The sequence below is a fragment of the Mustelus asterias genome, unplaced genomic scaffold (assembly GCF_964213995.1).
Source record: "Mustelus asterias unplaced genomic scaffold, sMusAst1.hap1.1 HAP1_SCAFFOLD_737, whole genome shotgun sequence".
Lineage (NCBI taxonomy): Eukaryota > Metazoa > Chordata > Chondrichthyes > Carcharhiniformes > Triakidae > Mustelus > Mustelus asterias.
In genome coordinates, this window is record NW_027590686.1 from 103,448 (window position 1) to 129,830 (window position 26,383).

At 56.3% G+C, this 26,383-nt stretch overlaps 1 protein-coding gene across 1 annotated transcript in view; it reads right to left on the reverse strand.

Annotated features, from left to right (window-relative positions):
* Positions 1-14,105: 14,105 nt before the first annotated feature.
* The window catches only part of LOC144487332 (kinesin light chain 2-like), an 89,304-nt gene continuing 77,026 nt past the window's right edge, over positions 14,106-26,383 (reverse strand). The window contains exons 6-7 of the mRNA XM_078205410.1: positions 18,993-19,051; positions 14,106-15,458 (exon numbers count right to left, since the gene is read on the reverse strand). Of these exons, the coding sequence (XP_078061536.1) occupies positions 15,445-15,458; positions 18,993-19,051 (73 nt within the window). The 3' untranslated portion in view covers positions 14,106-15,444. The remainder of the gene's footprint in view (positions 15,459-18,992; positions 19,052-26,383) is intronic.

Genomic DNA, 26,383 nt, shown 5'->3' on the forward strand with positions numbered 1-26,383 from the left:
GGAGAGACACTGAGCCCAGAGAGAGACTTCACCTGGAGAGACACTGAACCCAGAGAGAGACTTCACCTGGAGAGAGACTGAACCCAGAGAGAGACTTTACCTGGGGAGACACTGAGCCCAGAGAGAGACTTCACCTGGGGAGACACTGAGCCCAGAGAGAGACTTCACCTGGAGAGACACTGAGCCCAGAGAGTGACTTCACCTGGAGAGACACTGAGCCTAGAGAGAGACTTCACCTGGGACACTCTGCCCAGAGAGATACTTCACCTGGAGACACTCTGCCCAGAGAGAGACTTCACCCACGACTTGCCTGGCCTTGCAAAATGTTACGAACTGTCCTGGCTGGAAATAATACACATCTCTTTAACCTGTGCTTAACCCTCTCTCCACTCACATTGAAGGGCTTAGTTATGAGGAGAGATTGGGTAAACTGGGGTTGTTCTCACTGGAAAGATGGAGGATGAGGGGTGACCTAATAGAGGTGTATAAAATTATGAAAAGCATAGATAGGGTGAACGGTGGGAAGCTTTTCCCCAGGTCGGTGGTGACGTTCACGAGGGGTTATAGGTTCAAGGTGAAGGGGGGGAGGTTTAACACGGATATCAGAAGGACGTATTTTACACAGAGGGTGGTGGGGGCCTGGAATGCGCTGCCGGGCAAGGTGGTGGAGGCGGACACACTGGGAACATTTAAGACTTATCTCGATAGCCACATGAACTGAGTGGGAATGGAGGGATACAAAAGAATGGTCTAGTTTGGGCCAGGGAGCGGCGCGGGCTTGGAGGGCCGAAGGGCCTGTTCCTGTGCTGTATTGTTCTTTGTTCTTGTCTGTACCTTTAAGACTTGATTACCTGTAAAGACTCGCATTCCAACCATTATTTTGTAAATTGAGTTTGTGTCTTTATATGCCCTGTTTGTGATCAGAACTCCCACTTACCTGACGAAGGAGCAGTGCTCCGAAAGCTTGTGTGGCTTTTGCTACCAAATAAATCTGTTGGACTTTAACCTGGTGTTGTTAAACTTCTTACTGTGTTCACCCCAGTCCAACGCCGGAATCTCCACACTTTCACCTCCTGCCATTCCTCCTTTCAGAACCCCAGTGTCTTTCTGGGTGAGATTTGTACTTGTCCCTTGCCGGTATTCTGAGCTTGCTGCTGACAACGCGCTTTTCTCAATATCATTCCTAACATGCACAAAACTGGATCAGGGATCGATCGCTTTGCTGAATATCTCTACTGTGTCTGTAAGAAGGTTCCTCTCGCTCCATCTCACCCACTTGTACTCTCACCCCCTCCGTCCTTGGCATCTCACAGTCAGGGTTTTGATAGAAAGTATGGAGTCTCATTTCATAGAATCATAGAAACCCTACAGCACAGAAACAGGCCATTCGGCCCATCGAGTCTGCACCGACCACAATCCCACCCAGGCCCTACCCCCATATCTCTACATATTTACCCATTAATCCCTCTAACCTACGCATCTCAGGACACTAAGGGGCAATTTTTAACCTGGCCAATCAACCTAACCCGCACATCTTTGGACTGTGGGAGGAAACCGGAGCACCCGGAGGGAACCCACGCAGACACGAGGAGAATGTGCAAACTCCACACAGACAGTGACCCAAGCCGGGAATCGAACCCAGGTCCCTGGAGCTGTGAAGCAGCAGTGCTAACCACTGTGCTACCGTGCTGCCCTTACCTTACCTTATAGATTTAACACAAGTCTTTGCTATCTTTCTCTGTATTTAATTGACACTGAATATATGCTGACACACACATCCTGGTTTCCACTGCGAGGCTCAGTGAGGATTCCTCAGGCTGAATGGTATTCAGTGCAATGCTTGTTGTACTCACACAGGGCCCAGGAGCCGTGTGTGTGGGATGCTGTTACTCAGCTTTAATAACCTATTTGTCTTGCAAAAACCCATAGCAAGCCTGTGAGCAAATGGAAATGGAACGGACGGCCAGCAGCTCAGGGCTAATGTGTTGTTGGAGAGAAAATCCTCGTAGGTTAGTGAAATTTCAAATAATCAGGGATTTAAGTCATTAATAAAACTCTTAGCAATAAGTAAAATGTCCTCAGATCAGACGCTCAGTCTAACAGGGGAACAGTCTACATGAAAACGGTACAAACACAGTCAAAGATTTAAGTAAGTATGAGATTGGAGCAAATTCTGATGTAAACTTATATTTTGGTATTTTAAATGGATTAACTGTATTTTATAAAAGTAATTGTGCCCTTTAGCCAAGAGCAGGCTGCTGCAAGGGATGATGGGATGAAGACTTAGCAGACAGAACCACATTCTTTGGAAACAATGAAATCTCAGAATGTGTAAGTTGTTATCAGTGGAAGTTGCTTGCAGTAAGGTTCTCAGGGCTATTTATGAACAGGACTTTTTACACTACCCTGATAAGGCAGGTCCCTCCAGATGTGAGAATGTACATCTGTCTGGTTTGGCCAGTGATGTAGGCAGCGTTGGAGGGAATATTAACTTTGACCTTTGGAGCTCAGCGTCAGGCAGCAAGAAGAAGCATCCAGATTTTACGGACCAATGAAATCCCATGATGTCAGAGGGTAGAATGCAATTGGCTAAAGTATGTGACGTGTTAAATGATTGATTTATATTGAAAATGATTTGATGTAACTAATGGAAGGGGAAACATTTGATTTGAGAAATGTCTAATTGTTTGAAGCATTGTAACTTCAGAGTTATATTGGAAAGCTCAGAGCCGTCTCTGTAGAGAGGCATTGGACGAACCAATATTACCTCTCCCTTCGATCATTGCTTATTTAAAAAGCCTTTGTATTGGCTGAGGTTTTGGCCTAGCCTCCAGAGAACCCACAACAATGTGTAAAGCAGAATAACAGTTTCTTAATGTACACAAATCTACTCCCCACCTTAGAGATTGGTGTTAAAGGACTGATCAGTATGAACTGGATCCTTGCACTCACAGCGACAGGTTGAATGAACAGAACTACATTTGAGAGTTGTGTGTTAGGGTGGGGTCTCTGGTCTCAACAATATTGGTCACGCAGTTGATGTTATTCACACAAGGATGGTCAGGGGTAATGACATTGTCAGTATTTGTTCCAAACATTCACTCTCCCTGGGAAGGTGGTGGTGAGTTATAGACCAGTGAGCCTAACGTTGGGACTGGGCAAGTTGCTAGAGTCCATTATCAAGGGTTTCATAACTCAGCATTTGGAAGGCAGTGGTAGAATCAGAGTCAGCATGGGTTTACAACAGGGAAATCATGCTTGACGAATCTATATCAATTCTTTCAGGATGCAACTAGTAGAGTTGACCAAGGAGAACCAGTGGATGTGAGAACAAAGAAAGGTACAGCACAGGATCAGGCCCTTCGGCCCTCCAAGCCTGTGCTGATCATGATGCCCCAACTAAACTAAAAAAACCTTCTGCCCTTACTCTGTCTGTATCCCTTTATTCCCTCCCTATTCATATACCTATTACATGATAGGGGAGAGTGTACATGGGGTGTGGGAGGGGGAATGGGTGGGGAGAGTCAGTGATAGGGGAGAGTGTACATGGGGATGTGGGAGGGGGAATGGGTGGGGAGAGTCAGTGATAGGGGACAGTGTACATGGGGATGTGGGAGGGGGAATGGGGGGGCAGAGTCAGTGATAGGGGACAGTGTACATGGGGATGTGGGAGAGGGAATGGGTGGGGAGAGTCAGTGATAGGGGACAGTGTACATGGGGATGTGGGAGGGGGAATGGGTGGGGAGAGTCAGTGATAGGGGAGAGTGTACATGGGGATGTGGGAGAGGGAATGGGTGGGGAGAGTCAGTGATAGGGGAGAGTGTACATGGGGATGTGGGAGGGGGAATGGGTGGGGAGAGTCAGTGATAGGGGAGAGTGTACATGGGGATGTGGGAGAGGGAATGGGTGGGGAGAGTCAGTGATAGGGGACAGTGTACATGGGGATGTGGGAGGGGGAATGGGTGGGGAGAGTCAGTGATAGGGGAGAGTGTACATGGGGATGTGGGAGAGGGAATGGGTGGGGAGAGTCAGTGATAGGGGAGAGTGAACATGGGGGTGTGGGAGAGGGAATGGGTGGGGAGAGTCAGTGATAGGGGACAGTGTACATGGGGATGTGGGAGAGTGAATGGGTGGGGAGAGTCAGTGATAGGGGAGAGTGTACATGGGGATGTGGGAGGGGGAATGGGTGGGGAGAGTCAGTGATAGGGGAGAGTGTACATGGGGATGTGGGAGGGGGAATGGGGGGGAGAGTCAGTGATGGGGAGAGTGTACATGGGGATGTGGGAGGGGGAATGGGGGGGGAGAGTCAGTGATAGGGGACAGTGTACATGGGGATGTGGGAGGGGGAATGGGTGGGGAGAGTCAGTGATAGGGGACAGTGTACATGGGGATGTGGGAGAGGGAATGGGTGGGGAGAGTCAGTGATAGGGGAGAGTGTACATGGGGCTGTGGGAGAGGGAATGGGTGGGGAGAGTCAGTGATAGGGGAGAGTGTACATGGGGATGTGGGAGGGGGAATGGGTGGGGAGAGTCAGTGATAGGGGAGAGTGTACATGGGGATGTGGGAGGGGGAATGGGTGGGGAGAGTCAGTGATAGGGGACAGTGTACATGGGGATGTGGGAGAGGGAATGGGTGGGGAGAGTCAGTGATAGGGGAGAGTGTACATGGGGCTGTGGGAGAGGGAATGGGTGGGGAGAGTCAGTGATAGGGGAGAGTGAACATGGGGATGTGGGAGGGGGAATGGGTGGGGAGAGTCAGTGATAGGGGAGAGTGTACATGGGGATGTGGGAGGGGGAATGGGTGGGGAGAGTCAGTGATAGGGGACAGTGTACATGGGGATGTGGGAGAGGGAATGGGTGGGGAGAGTCAGTGATGGGGAGAGTGTACATGGGGATGTGGGAGAGGGAATGGGTGGGGAGAGTCAGTGATAGGGGAGAGTGTACATGGGGCTGTGGGAGAGGGAATGGGTGGGGAGAGTCAGTGATAGGGGAGAGTGTACATGGGGATGTGGGAGGGGGAATGGGTGGGGAGAGTCAGTGATAGGGGAGAGTGTACATGGGGATGTGGGAGGGGGAATGGGTGGGGAGAGTCAGTGATAGGGGAGAGTGTACATGGGGCTGTGGGAGAGGGAATGGGTGGGGAGAGTCAGTGATAGGGGAGAGTGTACATGGGGATGTGGGAGGGGGAATGGGTGGGGAGAGTCAGTGATAGGGGAGAGTGTACATGGGGATGTGGGAGGGGGAATGGGTGGGGAGAGTCAGTGATAGGGGACAGTGTACATGGGGATGTGGGAGGGGGAATGGGTGGGGAGAGTCAGTGATGGGGAGAGTGTACATGGGGATGTGGGAGGGGGAATGGGTGAGGAGAGTCAGTGATAGGGGACAGTGTACATGGGGATGTGGGAGGGGGAATGGGTGGGGAGAGTCAGTGATAGGGGAGAGTGTACATGGGGATGTGGGAGGGGGAATGGGTGGGGAGAGTCAGTGATAGGGGAGAGTGTACATGGGGCTGTGGGAGAGGGAATGGGTGGGGAGAGTCAGTGATAGGGGAGAGTGTACATGGGGATGTGGGAGAGGGAATGGGTGGGGAGAGTCAGTGATAGGGGAGAGTGTACATGGGGATGTGGGAGGGGGAATGGGTGGGGAGAGTCAGTGATAGGGGAGAGTGTACATGGGGATGTGGGAGAGTGAATGGGTGGGGAGAGTCAGTGATAGGGGACAGTGTACATGGGGATGTGGGAGGGGGAATGGGTGGGGAGAGTCAGTGATAGGGGACAGTGTACATGGGGATGTGGGAGAGGGAATGGGTGGGGAGAGTCAGTGATAGGGGACAGTGTACATGGAGATGGGGGAGGGGGAATGGGTGGGGAGAGTCAGTGATAGGGGAGAGTGTACATGGGGATGTGGGAGGGGGAATGGGTGGGGAGAGTCAGTGATAGGGGAGAGTGTACATGGGGATGTGGGAGGGGGAATGGGTGGGGAGAGTCAGTGATAGGGGAGAGTGTACATGGGGCTGTGGGAGAGGGAATGGGTGGGGAGAGTCAGTGATAGGGGAGAGTGTACATGGGGATGTGGGAGGGGGAATGGGTGGGGAGAGTCAGTGATAGGGGACAGTGTACATGGGGATGTGGGAGAGGGAATGGGTGGGGAGAGTCAGTGATAGGGGAGAGTGTACATGGGGATGTGGGAGGGGGAATGGGTGGGGAGAGTCAGTGATAGGGGACAGTGTACATGGGGATGTGGGAGGGGGAATGGGTGGGGAGAGTCAGTGATAGGGGACAGTGTACATGGGGATGTGGGAGAGGGAATGGGTGGGGAGAGTCAGTGATAGGGGACAGTGTACATTGGAGATGTGGGAGGGGGAATGGGTGGGGAGAGTCAGTGATAGGGGAGAGTGTACATGGGGATGTGGGAGAGTGAATGGGGGGAGAGTCAGTGATAGGGGAGAGTGTACATGGGGATGTGGGAGGGGGAATGGGTGGGGAGAGTCAGTGATAGGGGACAGTGTACATGGGGATGTGGGAGGGGGAATGGGTGGGGAGAGTCAGTGATAGGGGAGAGTGTACATGGGGATGTGGGAGGGGGAATGGGTGGGGAGAGTCAGTGATAGGGGACAGTGTACATGGGGATGTGGGAGGGGGAATGGGTGGGGAGAGTCAGTGATAGGGGAGAGTGTACATGGGGCTGTGGGAGAGGGAATGGGTGGGGAGAGTCAGTGATAGGGGAGAGTGTACATGGGGATGTGGGAGGGGGAATGGGTGGGGAGAGTCAGTGATAGGGGACAGTGTACATGGGGATGTGGGAGAGGGAATGGGTGGGGAGAGTCAGTGATAGGGGAGAGTGTACATGGGGATGTGGGAGGGGGAATGGGTGGGGAGAGTCAGTGATAGGGGAGAGTGTACATGGGGATGTGGGAGGGGGAATGGGTGGGGAGAGTCAGTGATAGGGGACAGTGTACATGGGGATGTGGGAGAGGGAATGGGTGGGGAGAGTCAGTGATAGGGGACAGTGTACATGGAGATGTGGGAGGGGGAATGGGTGGGGAGAGTCAGTGATAGGGGAGAGTGTACATGGGGATGTGGGAGAGTGAATGGGGGGAGTGTCAGTGATAGGGGAGAGTGTACATGGGGATGTGGGAGGGGGAATGGGTGGGGAGAGTCAGTGATAGGGGACAGTGTACATGGGGATGTGGGAGGGGGAATGGGTGGGGAGAGTCAGTGATAGGGGAGAGTGTACATGGGGATGTGGGAGGGGGAATGGGTGGGGAGAGTCAGTGATAGGGGACAGTGTACATGGGGATGTGGGAGGGGGAATGGGTGGGGAGAGTCAGTGATAGGGGAGAGTGTACATGGGGATGTGGGAGAGGGAATGGGTGAGGAGAGTCAGTGATAGGGGAGAGTGTACATGGGGATGTGGGAGGGGGAATGGGTGGGGAGAGTCAGTGATAGGGGAGAGTGTACATGGGGATGTGGGAGGGGGAATGGGTGGGGAGAGTCAGTGATAGGGGAGAGTGTACATGGGGATGTGGGAGGGGGAATGGGTGGGGAGAGTCAGTGATAGGGGACAGTGTACATGGGGATGTGGGAGGGGGAATGGGGGGGGAGAGTCAGTGATAGGGGACAGTGTACATGGGGATGTGGGAGAGGGAATGGGTGGGGAGAGTCAGTGATAGGGGAGAGTGTACATGGGGATGTGGGAGGGGGAATGGGTGGGGAGAGTCAGTGATAGGGGACAGTGTACATGGGGATGTGGGAGGGGGAATGGGTGGGGAGAGTCAGTGATAGGGGAGAGTGTACATGGGGATGTGGGAGGGGGAATGGGTGGGGAGAGTCAGTGATAGGGGACAGTGTACATGGGGATGTGGGAGGGGGAGTGTGTGGGGAGAGTCAGTGATAGGGGACAGTGTACATGGGGATGTGGGAGGGGGAATGGGTGGGGAGAGTCAGTGATAGGGGAGAGTGTACATGGGGATGTGGGAGGGGGAATGGGTGGGGAGAGTCAGTGATGGGGAGAGTGTACATGGGGATGTGGGAGGGGGAATGGGTGGGGAGAGTCAGTGATAGGGGACAGTGTACATGGGGATGTGGGAGGGGGAATGGGTGGGGAGAGTCAGTGATAGGGGACAGTGTACATGGGGATGTGGGAGAGTGAATGGGTGGGGAGAGTCAGTGATAGGGGAGAGTGTACATGGGGATGTGGGAGAGGGAATGGGTGGGGAGAGTCAGTGATAGGGGAGAGTGTACATGGGGATGTGGGAGGGGGAATGGGTGGGGAGAGTCAGTGATAGGGGAGAGTGTACATGGGGATGTGGGAGAGTGAATGGGGGGAGAGTCAGTGATAGGGGAGAATGTACATGGGGATGTGGGAGGGGGAATGGGTGGGGAGAGTCAGTGATAGGGGACAGTGTACATGGGGATGTGGGAGGGGGAATGGGTGGGGAGAGTCAGTGATAGGGGAGAGTGTACATGGGGATGTGGGAGGGGGAATGGGTGGGGAGAGTCAGTGATGGGGAGAGTGTACATGGGGATGTGGGAGGGGGAATGGGTGGGGAGAGTCAGTGATAGGGGAGAGTGTACATGGGGATGTGGGAGAGGGAATGGGTGGGGAGAGTCAGTGATAGGGGACAGTGTACATGGGGATGTGGGAGGGGGAATGGGTGGGGAGAGTCAGTGATAGGGGGGAGTGTACATGGGGATGTGGGAGAGGGAATGGGTGGGGAGAGTCAGTGATAGGGGAGAGTGTACATGGGGATGTGGGAGAGGGAATGGGTGGGGAGAGTCAGTGATAGGGGAGAGTGTACATGGGGATGTGGGAGGGGGAATGGGTGGGGAGAGTCAGTGATAGGGGACAGTGTACATGGGGATGTGGGAGGGGGAATGGGTGGGGAGAGTCAGTGATAGGGGACAGTGTACATGGGGATGTGGGAGTGCCTAGTTGTACAGTGTACTCAATGTTGGCCTGTGTGCATTTCTGCGTTAATACAATCTATTTACAGCGCCTCACTGTTTCTTTAGTGGATTCTGATGATGCCACTTTGTGTAATGTTGGCATCTTGTCTCCCACACCAACCTCCAGCAGCACTGCTTACACAAAGGATACCAACGCAACACCACCACCTTCCCCTTCTGTCTCAGGAGTCCTCTCTGGAGCTTGGTAAGGATAAACTGGATCACACTGTCTACAGGGGAGTTTCTGATCCGCCCGTTGTGTTGGGGAATTTGTGCACCTGTTGTTCAATGTATGACTACAGTGTTCACTGTGATACAGAGACTACAAGGTGCTGCGACTCCTTTTTCAGGCTGTGCCGGACTGGTTCCTCCAGATTGGAGGGTAGTTAATGTAAGTCCATTATTCAATAAGGGAGGTAGAGAGAAAACAGGGAACCAGTGAGCCTAACGTCGGTACTGGGGAAGTTGCTGGAGTCCATTATCGAGGATTTCATAACTCAGCATTTGGAAGGCAGTGGTAGAATCAGACAAAGTCAGCATGGGTTTACAAAGGGGAAATCATGCTTGACGAATTTTTTGAGGATGTAACTAGTAGAGTTGACTGAGGAGAACCAGCGGATGTGGTTTATTTAGACTTTCAGAGGCTTTTGACAAGGTCTCACATAACAGACTACTGTGTAAAGTTAAAGCACATGGGATTGCAGATAATGTCCAGAGATGGATAGAAAGCTGGTTAGCAGATAGGAAGCAAAGAGTTGGCATAAATGGGTCTTTTTCTGATTGGCAGTCAGTGACTAGTGGGGTTCCGCAGGGATCTGTGCTCGGACCCCAACTGTTCACATTATATATTAATGATCTGGAAGAGGGAACTAAGTATATTTCAAATCTACAAAAAGTTGGGTGGGAGGGTGAGCTGTGAGGAGGATGCAGAGATGTTTCAATGTGATTTGGACAGGCCGAGTGTCATAGTCATAGAGGTTTACAGCATGGAAACAGGCCCTTTGGCCCAACTTGTCCATGTTTTTTTTAAACACGAAAGTGTGTGGGCAGCTACATGGCAGATGCAGGATAATGTGGATAAATGTGAGGTTCTCCACTTTGGTAGCAATAATAGGAAGACAGATTATTATTTGAATGGGTGTAAATTGAGGGAGGCGGATACTCAGCGAGACCTTGGTGTCCTTGTGCATCAGTCGCTGAGAGTAAGCGCGCAGGTACAGCAGGCAGTAAAGAAGGCAAATGGTATGTTGGACTTCATAGCGAGAGGATTTGAGTATAGGGATAGGGATGTTTTGCTGCAATTGTACAGGGCGTTGGTGAGGCCACACCTGGAGTATTGTGTGCAGTTTTAGTGTCCTTATCTGAGGAAGGATGTCCTTGCCATAGAGGGAGCACAGCGAAGGTTTACCAGGCTGATTCCTGGCTTGGCAGGACTGTCATATGAGGAGAGACTAAGTTGGTTAGAAAGTTATTCACAGGAGTTTAGAAGAGTGAGAGGGGATCTGATAGAAACTTATAAAATTCTAACAGGGTTAGACAGGGTAGATTCAGAAAGAATGTTCCCGATGGTGAGGGAGTCCAGAACTCGGGGTCAGAGTTTGAGGATAAGGGGTAAACCTTTTAGAACTGAGGTGAGGAGAAATTTCTTCACCCAGAGGGCGGTGAATGTGTGGAATTCACTCCCACAGAAAGTAGTTGAGGTCAAAACGTTGTCTGATTTCAAGAAGAAATTAGATTTCGCTCTTGGGGCTAAAGGGATCGAGGGATATGGGGGGGAAAGGGAGGGAATCAGGATATTGAATTCGATGATCAGCCATGATCAAAATGAATGGCGGAGCAGACTGGAAGGGCCGAATGGCCTCCTGCTGCTTCTAGTTTCTGTGTTTCTATAAGCTGTCTTCTTGAACTCTGCAGTCCATGCTGTGGTTAATTGTGGGATGCCTTGCTGCCAAACCCCCCGTTTGTAAAACACTGACACAAAATGGAAATTTCATCAGTTTCCTTTTCAAAATCAAATTTTATTCAAGTAAAACAGATTGGAGGTTGTATCAGGAGGAGCTTCCTGGGTTAGTCAAACCAGTCTAGTCCCAGGGCTTTCCAGAGCCTGATTCAAGTATATTCATTGTCAGAAAGAAAGATTGGTAAAGATATTTAAATCAAATTCATTCACATTGTTAAAATCTACAACCAACAGAAACTCCATTTCAGCAAACTCTCCATTCAGGAACTGGTCGGGAGTGAGGATTTGTAAACCTGAGAGGTTATTGTCAAACACGTGTCAGTATAGGAACTGATACCAAATTAGTGTTTTCACAGCAAGACCATGTTGAATACACGTCCTGAGGGTACCAAGTGTTCTCAGTGACTAACCCAAATTCTGCTGTTAACTGATCATGATGTGGAGATGCCGGCGTTGGACTGGGGTAAACACAGTAAGAAGTCTCACAACACCAGGTTAAAGTCCAACAGGTTTATTTGGTAGCAAATACCATAAGCTTTCGGAGCACTGCTCCTTCGTCAGATGGAGTGGAAATCTGCTCTCAAACAGTGCACAGACACAGAAATCAAGTTACAGAATACTGATTAGAATGCGAATCTCTACAGCCAGCCAGGTCTTAAAGGTACAGACAATGTGGGTGGAGGGAGCATTAAACACAGGTTAAAGAGATGTGTATTGTCTCCAGACAGAACAGCTGGTGAGATTCTGCGTGGTGATGCCGAGTTTCTCAAGTTTCCTGTTCTTGGTGTGCATGTCGATGGTGCTCGTCTGCTCGGCAGAGTTTCGCAGCTGGTCTGCGTATCTCACTAGCTGTTCTGTCTGGAGACAATACACATCTCTTTAACCTGTGTTTAATGCTCCCTCCACCCACATTGTCTGTACCTTTAAGACCTGGCTGGCTGTAGGGATTCACATTCTAATCAGTATTCTGTAACTTGATTTTGTGTCTCTGTGCCCTGTTTGAGAGCAGATTTCCACTCCATCTGACAAAGGAGCAGCGCTCCGAAAGCTAAAGGCATTTGCTACCAAATAAACCTGTTGGACTTTAACCTGGTGCTGTGAGACATCTTACTGTGTTAACTGATCAAGCAGCATCTCTGGAGATGTGAGCTAAACCCACACATCCAGGAATGTGTGGAATGTGCAGTGTGTCTGATAAAATGACAAGATATCTCAGAGTGAGTTTAGTGACAGCTGCCTCAGCACAGCGTGCAGGACACACACAGAACCAGACAAGATTTGCTTTAGAACGGTGAGCTAGAGATTTCTAACTCTGACACACCCGCCTTAACCTCCTTACAGCACAGAGATTAATTGAAGGATTTCCGTGAAAGAATCAAAGGAGAATTCCTTTCCCGCCCGGTGAGTTGTTGTGATCTGGAAGGTGCTGCGTGAAAGATACTGAAAAATCTCAGCAGATCAGGCAGCGTGGAGAGAGAGGAACATAGTCACTGCTTCGAGTCTGAAGAAAGGTCGTCCAGACCCGAAACATTAACTCGCTTTCTTTCCCCAGAGGCTGCTTGACCTGCGGACGTTTTCCAGCTATTTCTGTTTTTATTTCGGATTTCCAGCATCTGGAGTTATTTGCTTTAATTTACAAACTGGGAATTGGAGAAACACTCAAATAAAAATCTGCAGTTTGATGGGGAATTGGCAAAGGTGGAGTGGGATTAATTGCAGAGCTCAAAGGGCCAGCACAGACAGGATGGACCGACAAGCCTCCAATCGTGTTGGAATCAAACTGAAAAACTCCAGGGAAGATGGAATTAATTCACCCCGGAAAGCGCCTCCCTCACTGTCCCAGGGGAACTCGAAACCGCCTCCCTCACTGCCCCAGGGGAACACGAAACCGCCTCCCTCACTATCCCAGGGAAACTCGAAACCGCCTCCCTCACTGCCCCAGGGAAACTCGAAACCGCCTCCCTCACTGCCCCAGGGGAACTCGAAACCGACACCCTCACTGCCCCAGGGGAACTCGAAACCGATTCCCTCACTGTCCCAGGGGAACTCGAAACCGCCTCCCTCACTGCCCCAGGGAAATTCGAAACCGCCTCCCTCACTGCCCCAGGGAAACTCGAAACCGCCTCCCTCACTGCCCCAGGGAAACTCGAAACCGCCTCCCTCACTGCCCCAGGGGAACTCGAAACCGACACCCTCACTGCCCCAGGGGAACTCGAAACCGATTCCCTCACTGTCCCAGGGGAACTCGAAACCGCCTCCCTCACTGTCCCAGGGGAACTCGAAACCGCCTCCCTCACTGTCCCAGGGGAACTCGAAACCGCCTCCCTCACTGCCCCAGGGAAATTCGAAACCGCCTCCCTCACTGCCCCAGGGAAACTCGAAACCGCCTCCCTCACTGCCCAAGGGGAACTCGAAACCGCCTCCCTCACTGCCCCAGGGGAACTCGAAACCGACACCCTCACTGCCCCAGGGGAACTCGAAACCGATTCCCTCACTGTCCCAGGGGAACTCGAAACCGCCTCCCTCACTGCCCCAGGGAAACTCGAAACCGCCTCCCTCACTGCCCCAGGGAAACTCGAAACCGCCTCCCTCACTGCCCCAGGGAAACTCAAAACCGACACCCTCACTGTCCAAGGGGAACTCGAAACCGATTCCCTCACTGCCCCAGGGAAACTCGAAACCGCCTCCCTCACTGCCCAAGGGGAACTCGAAACCACCTCCCTCACTGCCCCAGGGGAACTCGAAACCGATTCCCTCACTGCCCCAGGGAAACTCGAAACCGCCTCCCTAACTGCCCCAGGGAAACTCGAAACCGATTCCCTCACTGCCCCAGGGGAACTCGAAACCGACACCCTCACTGCCCCAGGGGAACTCGAAACTGCCTCCCTCACTGCCCCAGGGGAACTCGAAACCGATTTCCCTCACTGCCCCAGGGGAACTCGAAACCGTCTCCCTCACTGCCCCAGGGGAACTCGAAACCGACTCCCTCACTGCCCCAGGGGAACTCGAAACCGAATCCCTCAGTGACCCAGGGGAACGTGAAACTGTCACACTTACTGTGCTGGGGAACTCGAAACCGACACTCTCACTATCAGGGGAACTCAAAACTGACACCCTCAATGCCCCAGGGGAACTCGAAACCAACACCCTCACTGCCCCAGGGGAACTAGAAACCAACACACTCTCTGCCTCAGGGGAATTCGAAACCGACACCCTCACTGTCCCGGGCAACTTGAAACTGACACCCTCACTGCCCCGGGGAACTTGAAACCGACACCCTCACTGCCCCGGGGAACTTGAAACTGCCCCCTCACTGTGCTGGGGAACGTGAAACTGACACTCTCACTAAAAGAGGAATTTGAAACTGACACCCTCACTGTGCAGGTGGATTCAAAACCGATTCCGCCAGTACAACAGGGGAATTTAAAACAGACCAGCCTAACCAGAGAAGTCCACAGGGAGATGGGATGCGGCAAGAGGTACAGACGGCTGACAGTACAGGCAGAGAGAGCTGGGGTACAGGCTGCTGACAGTACAGGCAGAGAGAGCTGGGGAGGGTACAGGCGGAGGGAGCTGGGGTACAGGGAGAGAGAGCTAGGGTACAGCTGCTGATAGTACAGTTGGAGGGAGCTGGGGAGGGTTACAGGCTTCTGACAGTACAGGCAGACAGGGCTGAGGGAGGAGTACAGGCTTCTGACAGTACAGGCAGAGGGAGCTGGGGAGGGATACAGGCTGCTGACAGTACAGGCGGAGAGAGCTGGGGAGGGGGACAGGCACAGAGAGCTAGGGTACAGGCTGCTGATAGTACAGGCGGAGGGAGCTGGGGAGGGGTACAGGCAGGCAGGGCTGGGGAAAGGGTGCAGGCAACTGACAGTACCAGCAGAGAGAGCTGTGGTACAGGCTGCTGACAGTAAAGGCAGAGGGAGCTGGGGTACAGACTGCTGATCGTACAGGCAAAGATAGCCGGGGGAAGGGTACAGGCAGAGAGTGCTGGGGGAGGGGTACAGGTTGCTGACAGTACAGGCAGAGAGAGCTGGGGTACAGGTTGCTAACAGTAAAGGCGGAGGGAGCTCGGTGAGGGGTACAGGCTGAGAGAGCTGGGGTACAGGCTGCTGTTCAGGCAGAGGTAGCTGAGGGAAGGGTACAGGCAGAGAGTACTGGGGGAGGGGTACAGGTTGCTGACAGTACAGGCAGACAGGGCTGGGGGGTTTGGAGGGATGCAGATTGGTAAAGCCACCCCTCTCAGCTCACCCCTGGCCACAGAAACACACCGGCTGAGATATGAGTGTAGTGAGGGTGTGTGTGGAGGGTGACTGTACACAGGCGAGGTTCATGGATTGGACAGAGTTCAACTCCACCTGTATTGGGGGAGAAGCGAAATGAAAGCTGCAGCAAATGAGGATGTTGCTGGCTCTGAGTCTCTCGCTGTCACACCGGGTACTCCTCACTCCCGCAGCGGCTCTAGATCTGCTCCAGAAGGGATGAGTGATGCGATAAGTCCACGTTACTGGCACTCAGACCCCGTGAATCAGCCAGGTTACTCCCTGATCCCTGCATCAAAACCAATCAAACAATCAGTTCATCTCCACTCAAACACGGGCAGCGGGGGGAGGGGGGGGCAGCGGGGGGAGGGGGGGCAGCGGGGGGAGGGGGGGCAGCGGGGGAGGGGGGGCAGCGGGGGGAGGGGGGCAGCGGGGGGAGGGGGGGCAGCGGGGGAGGGGGGGCAGCGGGGGAAGCGGGGGGGGGCAGCGGGGAGGGGGGGCAGCGGGGAAGGGGGGCAGCGGGGGGAGGGGGGCAGCGGGGGAGGGGGGCAGCGGGGGGAGGGGGGGCAGCGGGGGAGGGGGGCAGCGGGGGAGGGGGGGCAGCGGGGGAGGGGTGGCAGCAGGGGGGGAGGGGGGGCAGCAGGGGGGGGAGGGGGGCCGGAGGGGGGGGAGGGGGGGCAGCAGGGGGGGGGAGGGGGAGCAGCAGGGGGGGGAGGGGGGGCAGCAGGGGGGGAGGGGGCAGCAGGGGGGGAGGGGGGCCGGAGGGGGGAGGGGGGGCCGGAGAGGGGGCAGCAGGGGGGGGGAGGGGGGCAGCAGGGGGGGGAGGGGGGCAGCAGGGGGGGGGAGGGGGGGCAGCAGGGGGGGGGAGGGGGGGCAGCGGGGGGGGGAGGGGGGCAGCAGGGGGGGGGAGGGGGGGCAGCAGGGGGGGGGGGGAGGGGGGCAGCAGGGGGGGAGGGGGGCCGGAGGGGGGGGAGGGGGGGCCGGAGGGGGGGGAGGGGGGCAGCAGGGGGGGGAGGGGAGCAGCAGGGGAGGGGAGAGGGGTTGGGGGGCAGCAGGGGGGGAGGGGGGCAGCAGGGGAGGGGAGAGGGGTTGGGGGGGCAGCAGGAGAGGGGGTGGGGGGGGAGGGGGCGGGGGGGAGGGGAGTGGGGGCGGTGGGGGAGGGGGCGAGGGAGGGATGGGGAAGGGGGGGAGGGAGGGAGGGAGGGAGGGGGGAGGGAGGGAGGGAGGGGAGGGGGGGTGGGAGGGTGGGGGCGGGAGGGGGGCCGGAGGGTGGGGAGGGGGGGGCAGCAGGGGGGGGGAGGGGGGGCAGCAGGGGGGGGGGGAGGGAGGGGAGGGGGGGTGGGAGGGTGGGGGGCGGGAGGGGGGGCCGGAGGGTGGGGAGGGGGGGGCAGCAGGGGGGGGAAGGGGGGGCAGCAGGGGGGGGGAGGGGGGGAGGGGGGGCAGCAGGGAGGGGGGAGGGGGGGCAGCAGGGGGGGGAGGGGGGCAGCAGGGGGGGAGGGGGGGCCGGAGGGGGGGGAGGGGGGCCGGAGGGGGGGAGGGGGGGCAGCGGGGGGGGGGGGAGGGGGGGCAGCAGGGGGGGAGGGGGCGGCAGGGGAGGGGAGAGGGTTGGGGGGGGGGCAGCAGGAGAGGGGGTGGGGGGGGAGGGGGTGGGGGGGGGGAGGGGGTGGGGGGGAGGGGTGTGGGGGCGGTGGGGGGAAGGGGGGCGAGGGAGGGATGGGGGGAAGGGGGGAGGGAGGGAGGGGGGAGGGAGGGAGGGAGGGAGGGGAGGGGGGAGGGAGGGAGGGGAGGGAGGGGAGGGGGGAGGGAGGGAGGGGAGGGGGAGGGAGGGAGGGGAGGGGGGAGGGAGGGAGGGGAGGGGGAGGGAGGGGAGGGGGGAGGGAGGGAGGGGAGGGGGGAGGGAGGGAGGGGAGGGGGGGGGAGGAGGGAGGGAGGGGGGGGAGGGAGGGGAGGGAGGGGGGAGGGAGGGGGGGAGGGAGGGGAGGGAGGGGGGGGGAGGGAGGGGAGGGAGGGGGGGGGAGGGAGGGGAGGGAGGGGGGGGGGAGGGAGGGGAGGGAGGGAGGGAGGGGGGGAGGGAGGGAGGGGGGAGGGAGGAAGGGGGGGAGGGAGGGGGAAGGGGGGGGGGAGGGGGGGAGGGAGGGGAGGGAGGGGAAGGGGGGGGGGGGGGGAGGGGGGAGGGAGGGGGAAGGGGGGGAGAGGGGGGGAGGGAGGGGGGGAGGGGGGGAGGGAGGGAGGGGGGGAGGGAGGGAGGGGGGGAGGGAGGGAGGGGAGGGAGGGAGGGGGGGGGAGGGAGGGGAGGGAGGGGGGAGGGAGGGGAGGGGAGGGAGGGGGAGGGAGGGAGAGGGGGGAAGAAGGGAGGGAGGGGAGGGAAGAAGGGAGGGAGGGGGGAGGGAGGAGGGGGGGAGGGGGGGAAGGAGGGGGGGAGAGGAGGGGGGAGGGAGGGGGAAGGAGGGGGGAGGGAAGGGAGGGAGGGGGGGGGGAGGGAGGGGGAGGGAGGGGGGGGGAGGGAGGGGGGGGGAGGGAGGGGGGGAGGGAGGGGGGAGGGAGGGAGGGAGGGGAGGAGGGAGGGAGGGGGGAGGGGGGGAGGGAGGGGGGGAGGGGGGAGGGAGGGGGGGAGGGAGGGGGGGAGGGAGGGGGGGGAGGGGGGAGGGGGGGGGGAGGGAGGGGGGAGGGAGAGGGGGAGGGGGGAGGGAGAGGGAGAGGGAGAGGGGGGGAGGGAGGGGGGCAGCAGGGAGGGGAGAGGGGTTGGGGGGGCAGCAGGAGAGGGGGTGGGGGGGGAGGGGGTGGGGGGGAGGGGAGTGGGGACGGTGGGGGGAAAGGGGGAGGCAGGCGAGGGAGGGATGGGGGGAAGGGGGAGGCAGGGAGGGGGAGGGCGAGGGGGGGGTGGGAGGGGGAGGGAGGGAGGGAGGGGGGAGGGTGGGGAGGGGTGGAGGGGAGGGGTGGAGGGAGGGGGGAGGGAGCGGGGAGGGAGGGAGGGGGGAGGGAGGGAGAGGGGAGGGAGAGGGAGAGGGGAGGGGAGGGAGAGGGAGAGGGAGGGAGGGAGAGGGAGAGGGGAGGGGAGGAGAGGGAGAGGGAGGGAGGGAGGGGAGGGAGAGGGGAGGGGAGGGAGGGGAGGGAGGGGAGGGAGGGGGAGGGAGGGGGAGGGAGGGGGAGGGGAGGGAGGGGGGGGAGGGAGGGGGGGAGGGGGGGGAGGGAGGGGGGGAAGGGGGGAGGGGGGGGAAGGGGGGGAGGGAGGGGGGAGGGAGGGGGGGAGGGGAGGGAGGGGGGGAGGGGGGAGGGAGGGGGGGAGGGGGGGGGAGGGGGGAGGGAGGGGGGGGAGGGGGGGGAGGGGGGAGGAGGGGGGGGAGAGGGGGGAGGGAGGGGAGGGAGGGGGGATGGGGGGGAGGAGGGAGGGAGGAGGAGGGAGGGAGGGGAGGAGGGAGGGAGGGGAGGAGGGAGGGAGGGGGGGAGGTAGGGGGGAGGGGGGGGAGGGGGGAGGGAGGGGAGGGAGGGGGAAGGGGGGAGGAGGAGGGAGGGGGGGAGGGGAGGGAGGGGGGAGGGAGGGGGGGAGGGTGGGGGGGAGGGAGGGGGGAGGGTGGGGGGTGGGAGGGGGGAGGGAGGGGGGAGGGAGGGGGGGGGGGGGGAGGGAGGGGAGGGAGGGGGGGAGAGGGGGAGAGGGGGGAGGGAGGGGGGGAGGGAGGGGGGGGGGGGTGGGGGGGGGGGAGGGGGGAGGAGGGGGGGAGGGAGGGGGGGGAGGGGGGGAGGGGGGGGGAGGGGGGGAGGGAGGGGAGGGAGGGGGGAGGGAGGGGGAGGGAGGGGGGGAGGGAGGGTGTGAGCTGAAACCCACCTGGAAGGCTTGGTCGGCGGTCCAGATGGAGGTAATTCAGAGACGATGCTCTCTTCATGCTGCAGGAGGAAAACCACAATTTTCACCCTGAGGATGTAACGCCCGCCCTGGCACATAACCCTCCCCCCACCCTGCCCGCCCCCCCACATCACCCCCAGCCCCCCTGGGCGCGTAACGCCCACCTCCCCCACCTCCCAGCAGTGAGTTCTGTAGATCCACAGCCCTCTGTGAGAAGTAAGCTGCTACTTATCTGTGTTTTGAACATCCCAGAGTAACATCCGCCCAGAGAGTAACATCCGCCCAGAGAGTAACATCCGCCCAGAGAGTAACATCCGCCCAGAGAGTAACATCCGCCCAGAGAGTAACATCTGCTCAGAGAGTAACATCCGCTCAGAGAGTAACATCCGCCCAGAGAGTAACATCCGCCCAGAGAGTAACATCCGCCCAGAGAGTAACATCCGCCCAGAGAGTAACATCCGCCCAGAGAGTAACATCCGCCCAGAGAGTAACATCCGCTCAGAGAGTAACATCCGCCCAGAGAGTAACATCCGCCCAGAGAGTAACATCCGCTCAGAGAGTAACATCCGCCCAGAGAGTAACATCCGCCCAGAGAGTAACATCCGCCCAGAGAGTAACATCCGCCCAGAGAGTAACATCCGCCCAGAGAGTAACATCCGCTCAGAGAGTAACATCCACCCAGAGAGTAACATCCGCCCAGAGAGTAACATCCGCCCAGAGAGTACCATCCGCCCAGAGAGTAACGTCCGATCAGAGAGTAACGTCCGATCAGAGAGTGACGTCCGGTCAGAGAGTAACGTCCGCTCAGAGAGTACCGTCCGCTCAGAGAGTAACATCCGCCCAGAGAGTAACATCCGCCCAGAGAGTAACATCCGCCCAGAGAGTAACATCCGCCCAGAGAGTAACATCCGCCCAGAGAGTAACTTACGCTCAGAGAGTAACATCCGCTCAGAGAGTACCATCCGCTCAGAGAGTACCATCCGCTCAGAGAGTACCATCCGCTCAGAGAGTAACATCCGCTCAGAGAGTACCATCCGCTCAGAGAGTAACATCCGCTCAGAGAGTAACATCCGCCCAGAGAGTAACATCCGCTCAGAGAGTTACATTCGCCAGAGAGTAACATCCTCCCAGACAGTAACATCTTCCCAGAGAGTAACATCCGCCCAGAGAGTAACATCCGCCCAGAGAGTAACATCCGCTCAGAGAGTTACATTCGCCCAGAGAGTAACATCCTCCCAGACAGTAACATCTTCCCAGAGAGTAACATCCGCCCAGAGAGTAACATCTTCCCAGAGAGTACCATCCGCTCAGAGAGTAACATCCGCTCAGAGAGTAACATCCGCTCAGAGAGTAACATCCGCTCAGAGAGTACCATCCTCCAGAGAGTACCATCCTCCCAGAGAGTACCATCCTCCCAGAGAGTAACATCTTCCCAGAGAGTACCATCCGCTCAGAGAGTAACCTCCGCTCAGAGAGTAACATCCGCTCAGAGAGTAACATCCGCTCAGAGAGTAACATCCGCTCAGAGAGTAACATCCGCTCAGAGAGTACCATCCGCCCAGAGAGTACCATCCTCCCAGAGAGTAACATCCGCCCAGAGAGTAACATCCACCCAGAGAGTAACATCTTCCCAGAGAGTACCATCCGCTCAGAGAGTAACATCCGCTCAGAGAGTAACATCCGCTCAGAGAGTAACATCCGCTCAGAGAGTAACATCCGCTCAGAGAGTAACATCCGCTCAGAGAGTACCATCCGCCCAGAGAGTAACATCCGCCCAGAGAGTAACATCCGCCCAGAGAGTAACATCCGCTCAGAGAGTAACATCCGCTCAGAGAGTAACATCCGCCCAGAGAGTAACATCCGCCCAGAGAGTAACATCCGCTCAGAGAGTAACATCCGCTCAGAGAGTAACATCCGCTCAGAAGTAACATCCGCCCAGAGAGTAACATCCGCCCAGAGAGTAACATCCGCTCAGAGACTAACATACGCTCAGAGAGTAACATCCGCTCAGAGAGTAACATCCGCTCAGAGAGTACCATCCGCCCAGAGAGTAACATCCGCCCAGAGAGTAACATCCGCCCAGAGAGTAACATCCGCTCAGAGAGTAACATCCGCTCAGAGAGTAACATCCGCTCAGAAGTAACATCCGCCCAGAGAGTAACATCCGCCCAGAGAGTAACATCCGCTCAGAGACTAACATACGCTCAGAGAGTAACATCCTCCCAGAGATTAACATCCGCCCAGAGAGTAACATCCGCTCAGAGAGTAACATCCGCTCAGAGAGTAACATCCGCCCAGAGAGTAACATCCGCCCAGAGAGTAACATCCGCACAGAGAGTAACATCCGCTCAGAGAGTAACATCCGCTCAGAGAGTAACATCCGCTCAGAGAGTAACATCCGCTCAGAGAGTAACATCCGCTCAGAGAGTAACATCCGCTCAGAGAGTAACGTCCGCTCAGAGAGTACCGTCCGCTCAGAGAGTAACATCCGCCCAGAGAGTAACATCCGCCCAGAGAGTAACATCCGCCCAGAGAGTAACTTCCGCTCAGAGAGTAACATCCGCTCAGAGAGTACCATCCGCTCAGAGAGTACCATCCGCTCAGAGAGTAACATCCGCTCAGAGAGTAACATCCGCCCAGAGAGTAACATCCGCTCAGAGAGTTACATTCGCCCAGAGAGTAACATCCTCCCAGACAGTAACATCCGCTCAGAGAGTTACATTCGCCCAGAGAGGAACATCCTCCCAGACAGTAACATCTTCCCAGAGAGTAACATCCGCCCAGAGAGTAACATCCGCTCAGAGTAACATCCGCCCAGAGAGTACCAACCGCCCGAGAGTAACATCTTCCCAGAGAGTAACATCCGCCCAGAGAGTAACATCCGCCCAGAGAGTAACATCCTCCCAGACAGTAACATCTTCCCAGAGAGTAACATCCGCCCAGAGAGTAACATCTTCCCAGAGAGGACCATCCGCTCAGAGAGTAACATCCGCTCAGAGAGTAACATCCGCTCAGAGAGTAACATCCGCTCAGAGAGTAACATCCGCTCAGAGAGTACCATCCTCCCAGAGAGTACCATCCTCCCAGAGAGTACCATCCTCCCAGAGAGTAACATCCGCCCAGAGAGTAACATCACCAGAGAGTAACATCTTCCCAGAGAGTACCATCCGCTCAGAGAGTAACATCCGCTCAGAGAGTAACATCCGCTCAGAGAGTAACATCCGCTCAGAGAGTAACATCCGCTCAGAGAGTAACATCCGCTCAGAGAGTACCATCCGCCCAGAGAGTAACCATCCTCCCAGAGAGTAACATCCGCCCAGAGAGTAACATCCACCCAGAGAGTAACATCTTCCCAGAGAGTACCATCCGCTCAGAGAGGAACATCCGCTCAGAGAGTAACATCCGCTCAGAGAGTAACATCCGCTCAGAGAGTAACATCCGCTCAGAGAGTACCATCCGCCCAGAGGGTAACATCCGCCCAGAGAGTAACATCCGCCCAGAGAGTAACATCCGCTCAGAGAGTAACATCCGCTCAGAGAGTAACATCCGCCCAGAGAGTAACATCCGCTCAGAGAGTAACATCCGCCCAGAGAGTAACATCCGCTCAGAGAGTAACATCCGCTCAGAGAGTAACATCCGCTCAGAAGTAACATCCGCCCAGAGAGTAACATCCGCCCAGAGAGTAACATCCGCTCAGAGAGTAACATACGCTCAGAGAGTAACATCCTCCCAGAGAGTAACATCCGCCCAGAGAGTAACATCCGCTCAGAGAGTAACATCCGCTCAGAGAGTAACATCCGCTCAGAGAGTAACATCCGCCCAGAGAGTAACATCCGCCCAGAGAGTAACATCCGCTCAGAGAGTAACATCCGCTCAGAGAGTAACATCCGCTCAGAGAGTAACATCCGCTCAGAGACTAACATCCGCTCAGAGAGTAACATCCGCTCAGAGAGTAACATCCGCTCAGAGAGTACCATCCGCTCAGAGTGTAACATCCGCTCAGACAGTAACATCCGCTCAGAGAGTAACATCCGCTCAGAGAGTAACATCTTCCCAGAGAGTACCATCCGCTCAGAGAGTAACATTGGCTCAGAGAGTAACATCCGCTCAGAGAGTAACATCCGCTCAGAGAGAAACATCCGCTCAGAGAGTACCATCTGCCCAGAGAGTACCATCCTCCCAGAGAGTAACATCCGCCCAGAGAGTAACATCCACCCAGAGAGTAACATCTTCCCAGAGAGTACCATCCGCTCAGAGAGTAACATCCGCTCAGAGAGTAACATCCGCTCAGAGAGTAACATCCGCTCAGAGAGTAACATCCGCTCAGAGAGTACCATCCGCCCAGAGAGTAACATCCGCCCAGAGAGTAACATCCGCCCAGAGAGTAACATCCGCTCAGAGAGTAACATCCGCTCAGAGAGTAACATCCGCCCAGAGAGTAACATCCGCCCAGAGAGTAACATCCGCCCAGAGAGTAACATCCGCTCAGAGAGTAACATCCGCTCAGAGAGTAACATCCGCTCAGAAGTAACATCCGCCCAGAGAGTAACATCCGCCCAGAGAGTAACATCCGCTCAGAGAGTAACATACGCTCAGAGAGTAACATCCTCCCAGAGAGTAACATCCGCCCAGAGAGTAACATCCGCTCAGAGAGTAACATCCGCTCAGAGAGTAACATCCGCTCAGAGAGTAACATCCGCCCAGAGAGTAACATCCGCCCAGAGAGTAACATCCGCTCAGAGAGTAACATCCGCTCAGAGAGTAACATCCGCTCAGAGACTAACATCCGCTCAGAGAGTAACATCCGCTCAGAGAGTACCATCCGCTCAGAGAGTACCATCCGCTCAGAGTGTAACATCCGCTCAGACAGTAACATCCGCTCAGAGAGTAACATCCGCTCAGAGAGTAACATCCGCTCAGAGAGTAACATCCGCCCAGAGAGTAACATCCGCCCAGAGAGTAACATCTGCTCAGAGAGTACCATCCGCTCAGAGAGTACCATCCGCTCAGAGAGTACCATCCGCTCAGAGAGTAACATCCGCTCAGAGAGTACCATCCGCTCAGAGAGTAACATCCGCTCAGAGAGTAACATCCGCCCAGAGAGTAACATCCGCTCAGAGAGTTACATTCGCCAGAGAGTAACATCCTCCCAGACAGTAACATCTTCCCAGAGAGTAACATCCGCCCAGAGAGTAACATCCGCCCAGAGAGTAACATCCGCTCAGAGAGTTACATTCGCCCAGAGAGTAACATCCTCCCAGACAGTAACATCTTCCCAGAGAGTAACATCCGCCCAGAGAGTAACATCTTCCCAGAGAGTACCATCCGCTCAGAGAGTAACATCCGCTCAGAGAGTAACATCCGCTCAGAGAGTAACATCCGCTCAGAGAGTACCATCCTCCCAGAGAGTACCATCCTCCCAGAGAGTACCATCCTCCCAGAGAGTAACATCTTCCCAGAGAGTACCATCCGCTCAGAGAGTAACCTCCGCTCAGAGAGTAACATCCGCTCAGAGAGTAACATCCGCTCAGAGAGTAACATCCGCTCAGAGAGTAACATCCGCTCAGAGAGTACCATCCGCCCAGAGAGTACCATCCTCCCAGAGAGTAACATCCGCCCAGAGAGTAACATCCACCCAGAGAGTAACATCTTCCCAGAGAGTACCATCCGCTCAGAGAGTAACATCCGCTCAGAGAGTAACATCCGCTCAGAGAGTAACATCCGCTCAGAGAGTAACATCCGCTCAGAGAGTAACATCCGCTCAGAGAGTACCATCCGCCCAGAGAGTAACATCCGCCCAGAGAGTAACATCCGCCCAGAGAGTAACATCCGCTCAGAGAGTAACATCCGCTCAGAGAGTAACATCCGCCCAGAGAGTAACATCCGCCCAGAGAGTAACATCCGCTCAGAGAGTAACATCCGCTCAGAGAGTAACATCCGCTCAGAAGTAACATCCGCCCAGAGAGTAACATCCGCCCAGAGAGTAACATCCGCTCAGAGACTAACATACGCTCAGAGAGTAACATCCTCCCAGAGAGTAACATCCGCCCAGAGAGTAACATCCGCTCAGAGAGTAACATCCGCTCAGAGAGTAACATCCGCCCAGAGAGTAACATCCGCCCAGAGAGTAACATCCGCACAGAGAGTAACATCCGCTCAGAGAGTAACATCCGCTCAGAGAGTAACATCCGCTCAGAGAGTAACATCCGCTCAGAGAGTAACATCCGCTCAGAGAGTAACATCCGCTCAGAGAGTAACGTCCGCTCAGAGAGTACCGTCCGCTCAGAGAGTAACATCCGCCCAGAGAGTAACATCCGCCCAGAGAGTAACATCCGCCCAGAGAGTAACTTCCGCTCAGAGAGTAACATCCGCTCAGAGAGTACCATCCGCTCAGAGAGTAACATCCGCTCAGAGAGTAACATCCGCCCAGAGAGTAACATCCGCTCAGAGAGTTACATTCGCCCAGAGAGTAACATCCTCCCAGACAGTAACATCCGCTCAGAGAGTTACATTCGCCCAGAGAGGAACATCCTCCCAGACAGTAACATCTTCCCAGAGAGTAACATCCGCCCAGAGAGTAACATCCGCTCAGAGTAACATCCGCCCAGAGAGTACCATCCGCCCCGAGAGTAACATCTTCCCAGAGAGTAACATCCGCCCAGAGAGTAACATCCGCCCAGAGAGTAACATCCTCCCAGACAGTAACATCTTCCCAGAGAGTAACATCCGCCCAGAGAGTAACATCTTCCCAGAGAGGACCATCCGCTCAGAGAGTAACATCCGCTCAGAGAGTAACATCCGCTCAGAGAGTAACATCCGCTCAGAGAGTAACATCCGCTCAGAGAGTACCATCCTCCCAGAGAGTACCATCCTCCCAGAGAGTACCATCCTCCCAGAGAGTAACATCCGCCCAGAGAGTAACATCCACCCAGAGAGTAACATCTTCCCAGAGAGTACCATCCGCTCAGAGAGTAACATCCGCTCAGAGAGTAACATCCGCTCAGAGAGTAACATCCGCTCAGAGAGTAACATCCGCTCAGAGAGTAACATCCGCTCAGAGAGTACCATCCGCCCAGAGTACCATCCTCCCAGAGAGTAACATCCGCCCAGAGAGTAACATCCACCCAGAGAGTAACATCTTCCCAGAGAGTACCATCCGCTCAGAGAGGAACATCCGCTCAGAGAGTAACATCCGCTCAGAGAGTAACATCCGCTCAGAGAGTACCATCCGCCCAGAGAGTAACATCCGCCCAGAGAGTAACATCCGCCCAGAGAGTAACATCCGCTCAGAGAGTAACATTCGCTCAGAGAGTAACATCCGCCCAGAGAGTAACATCCGCTCAGAGAGTAACATCCGCCCAGAGAGTAACATC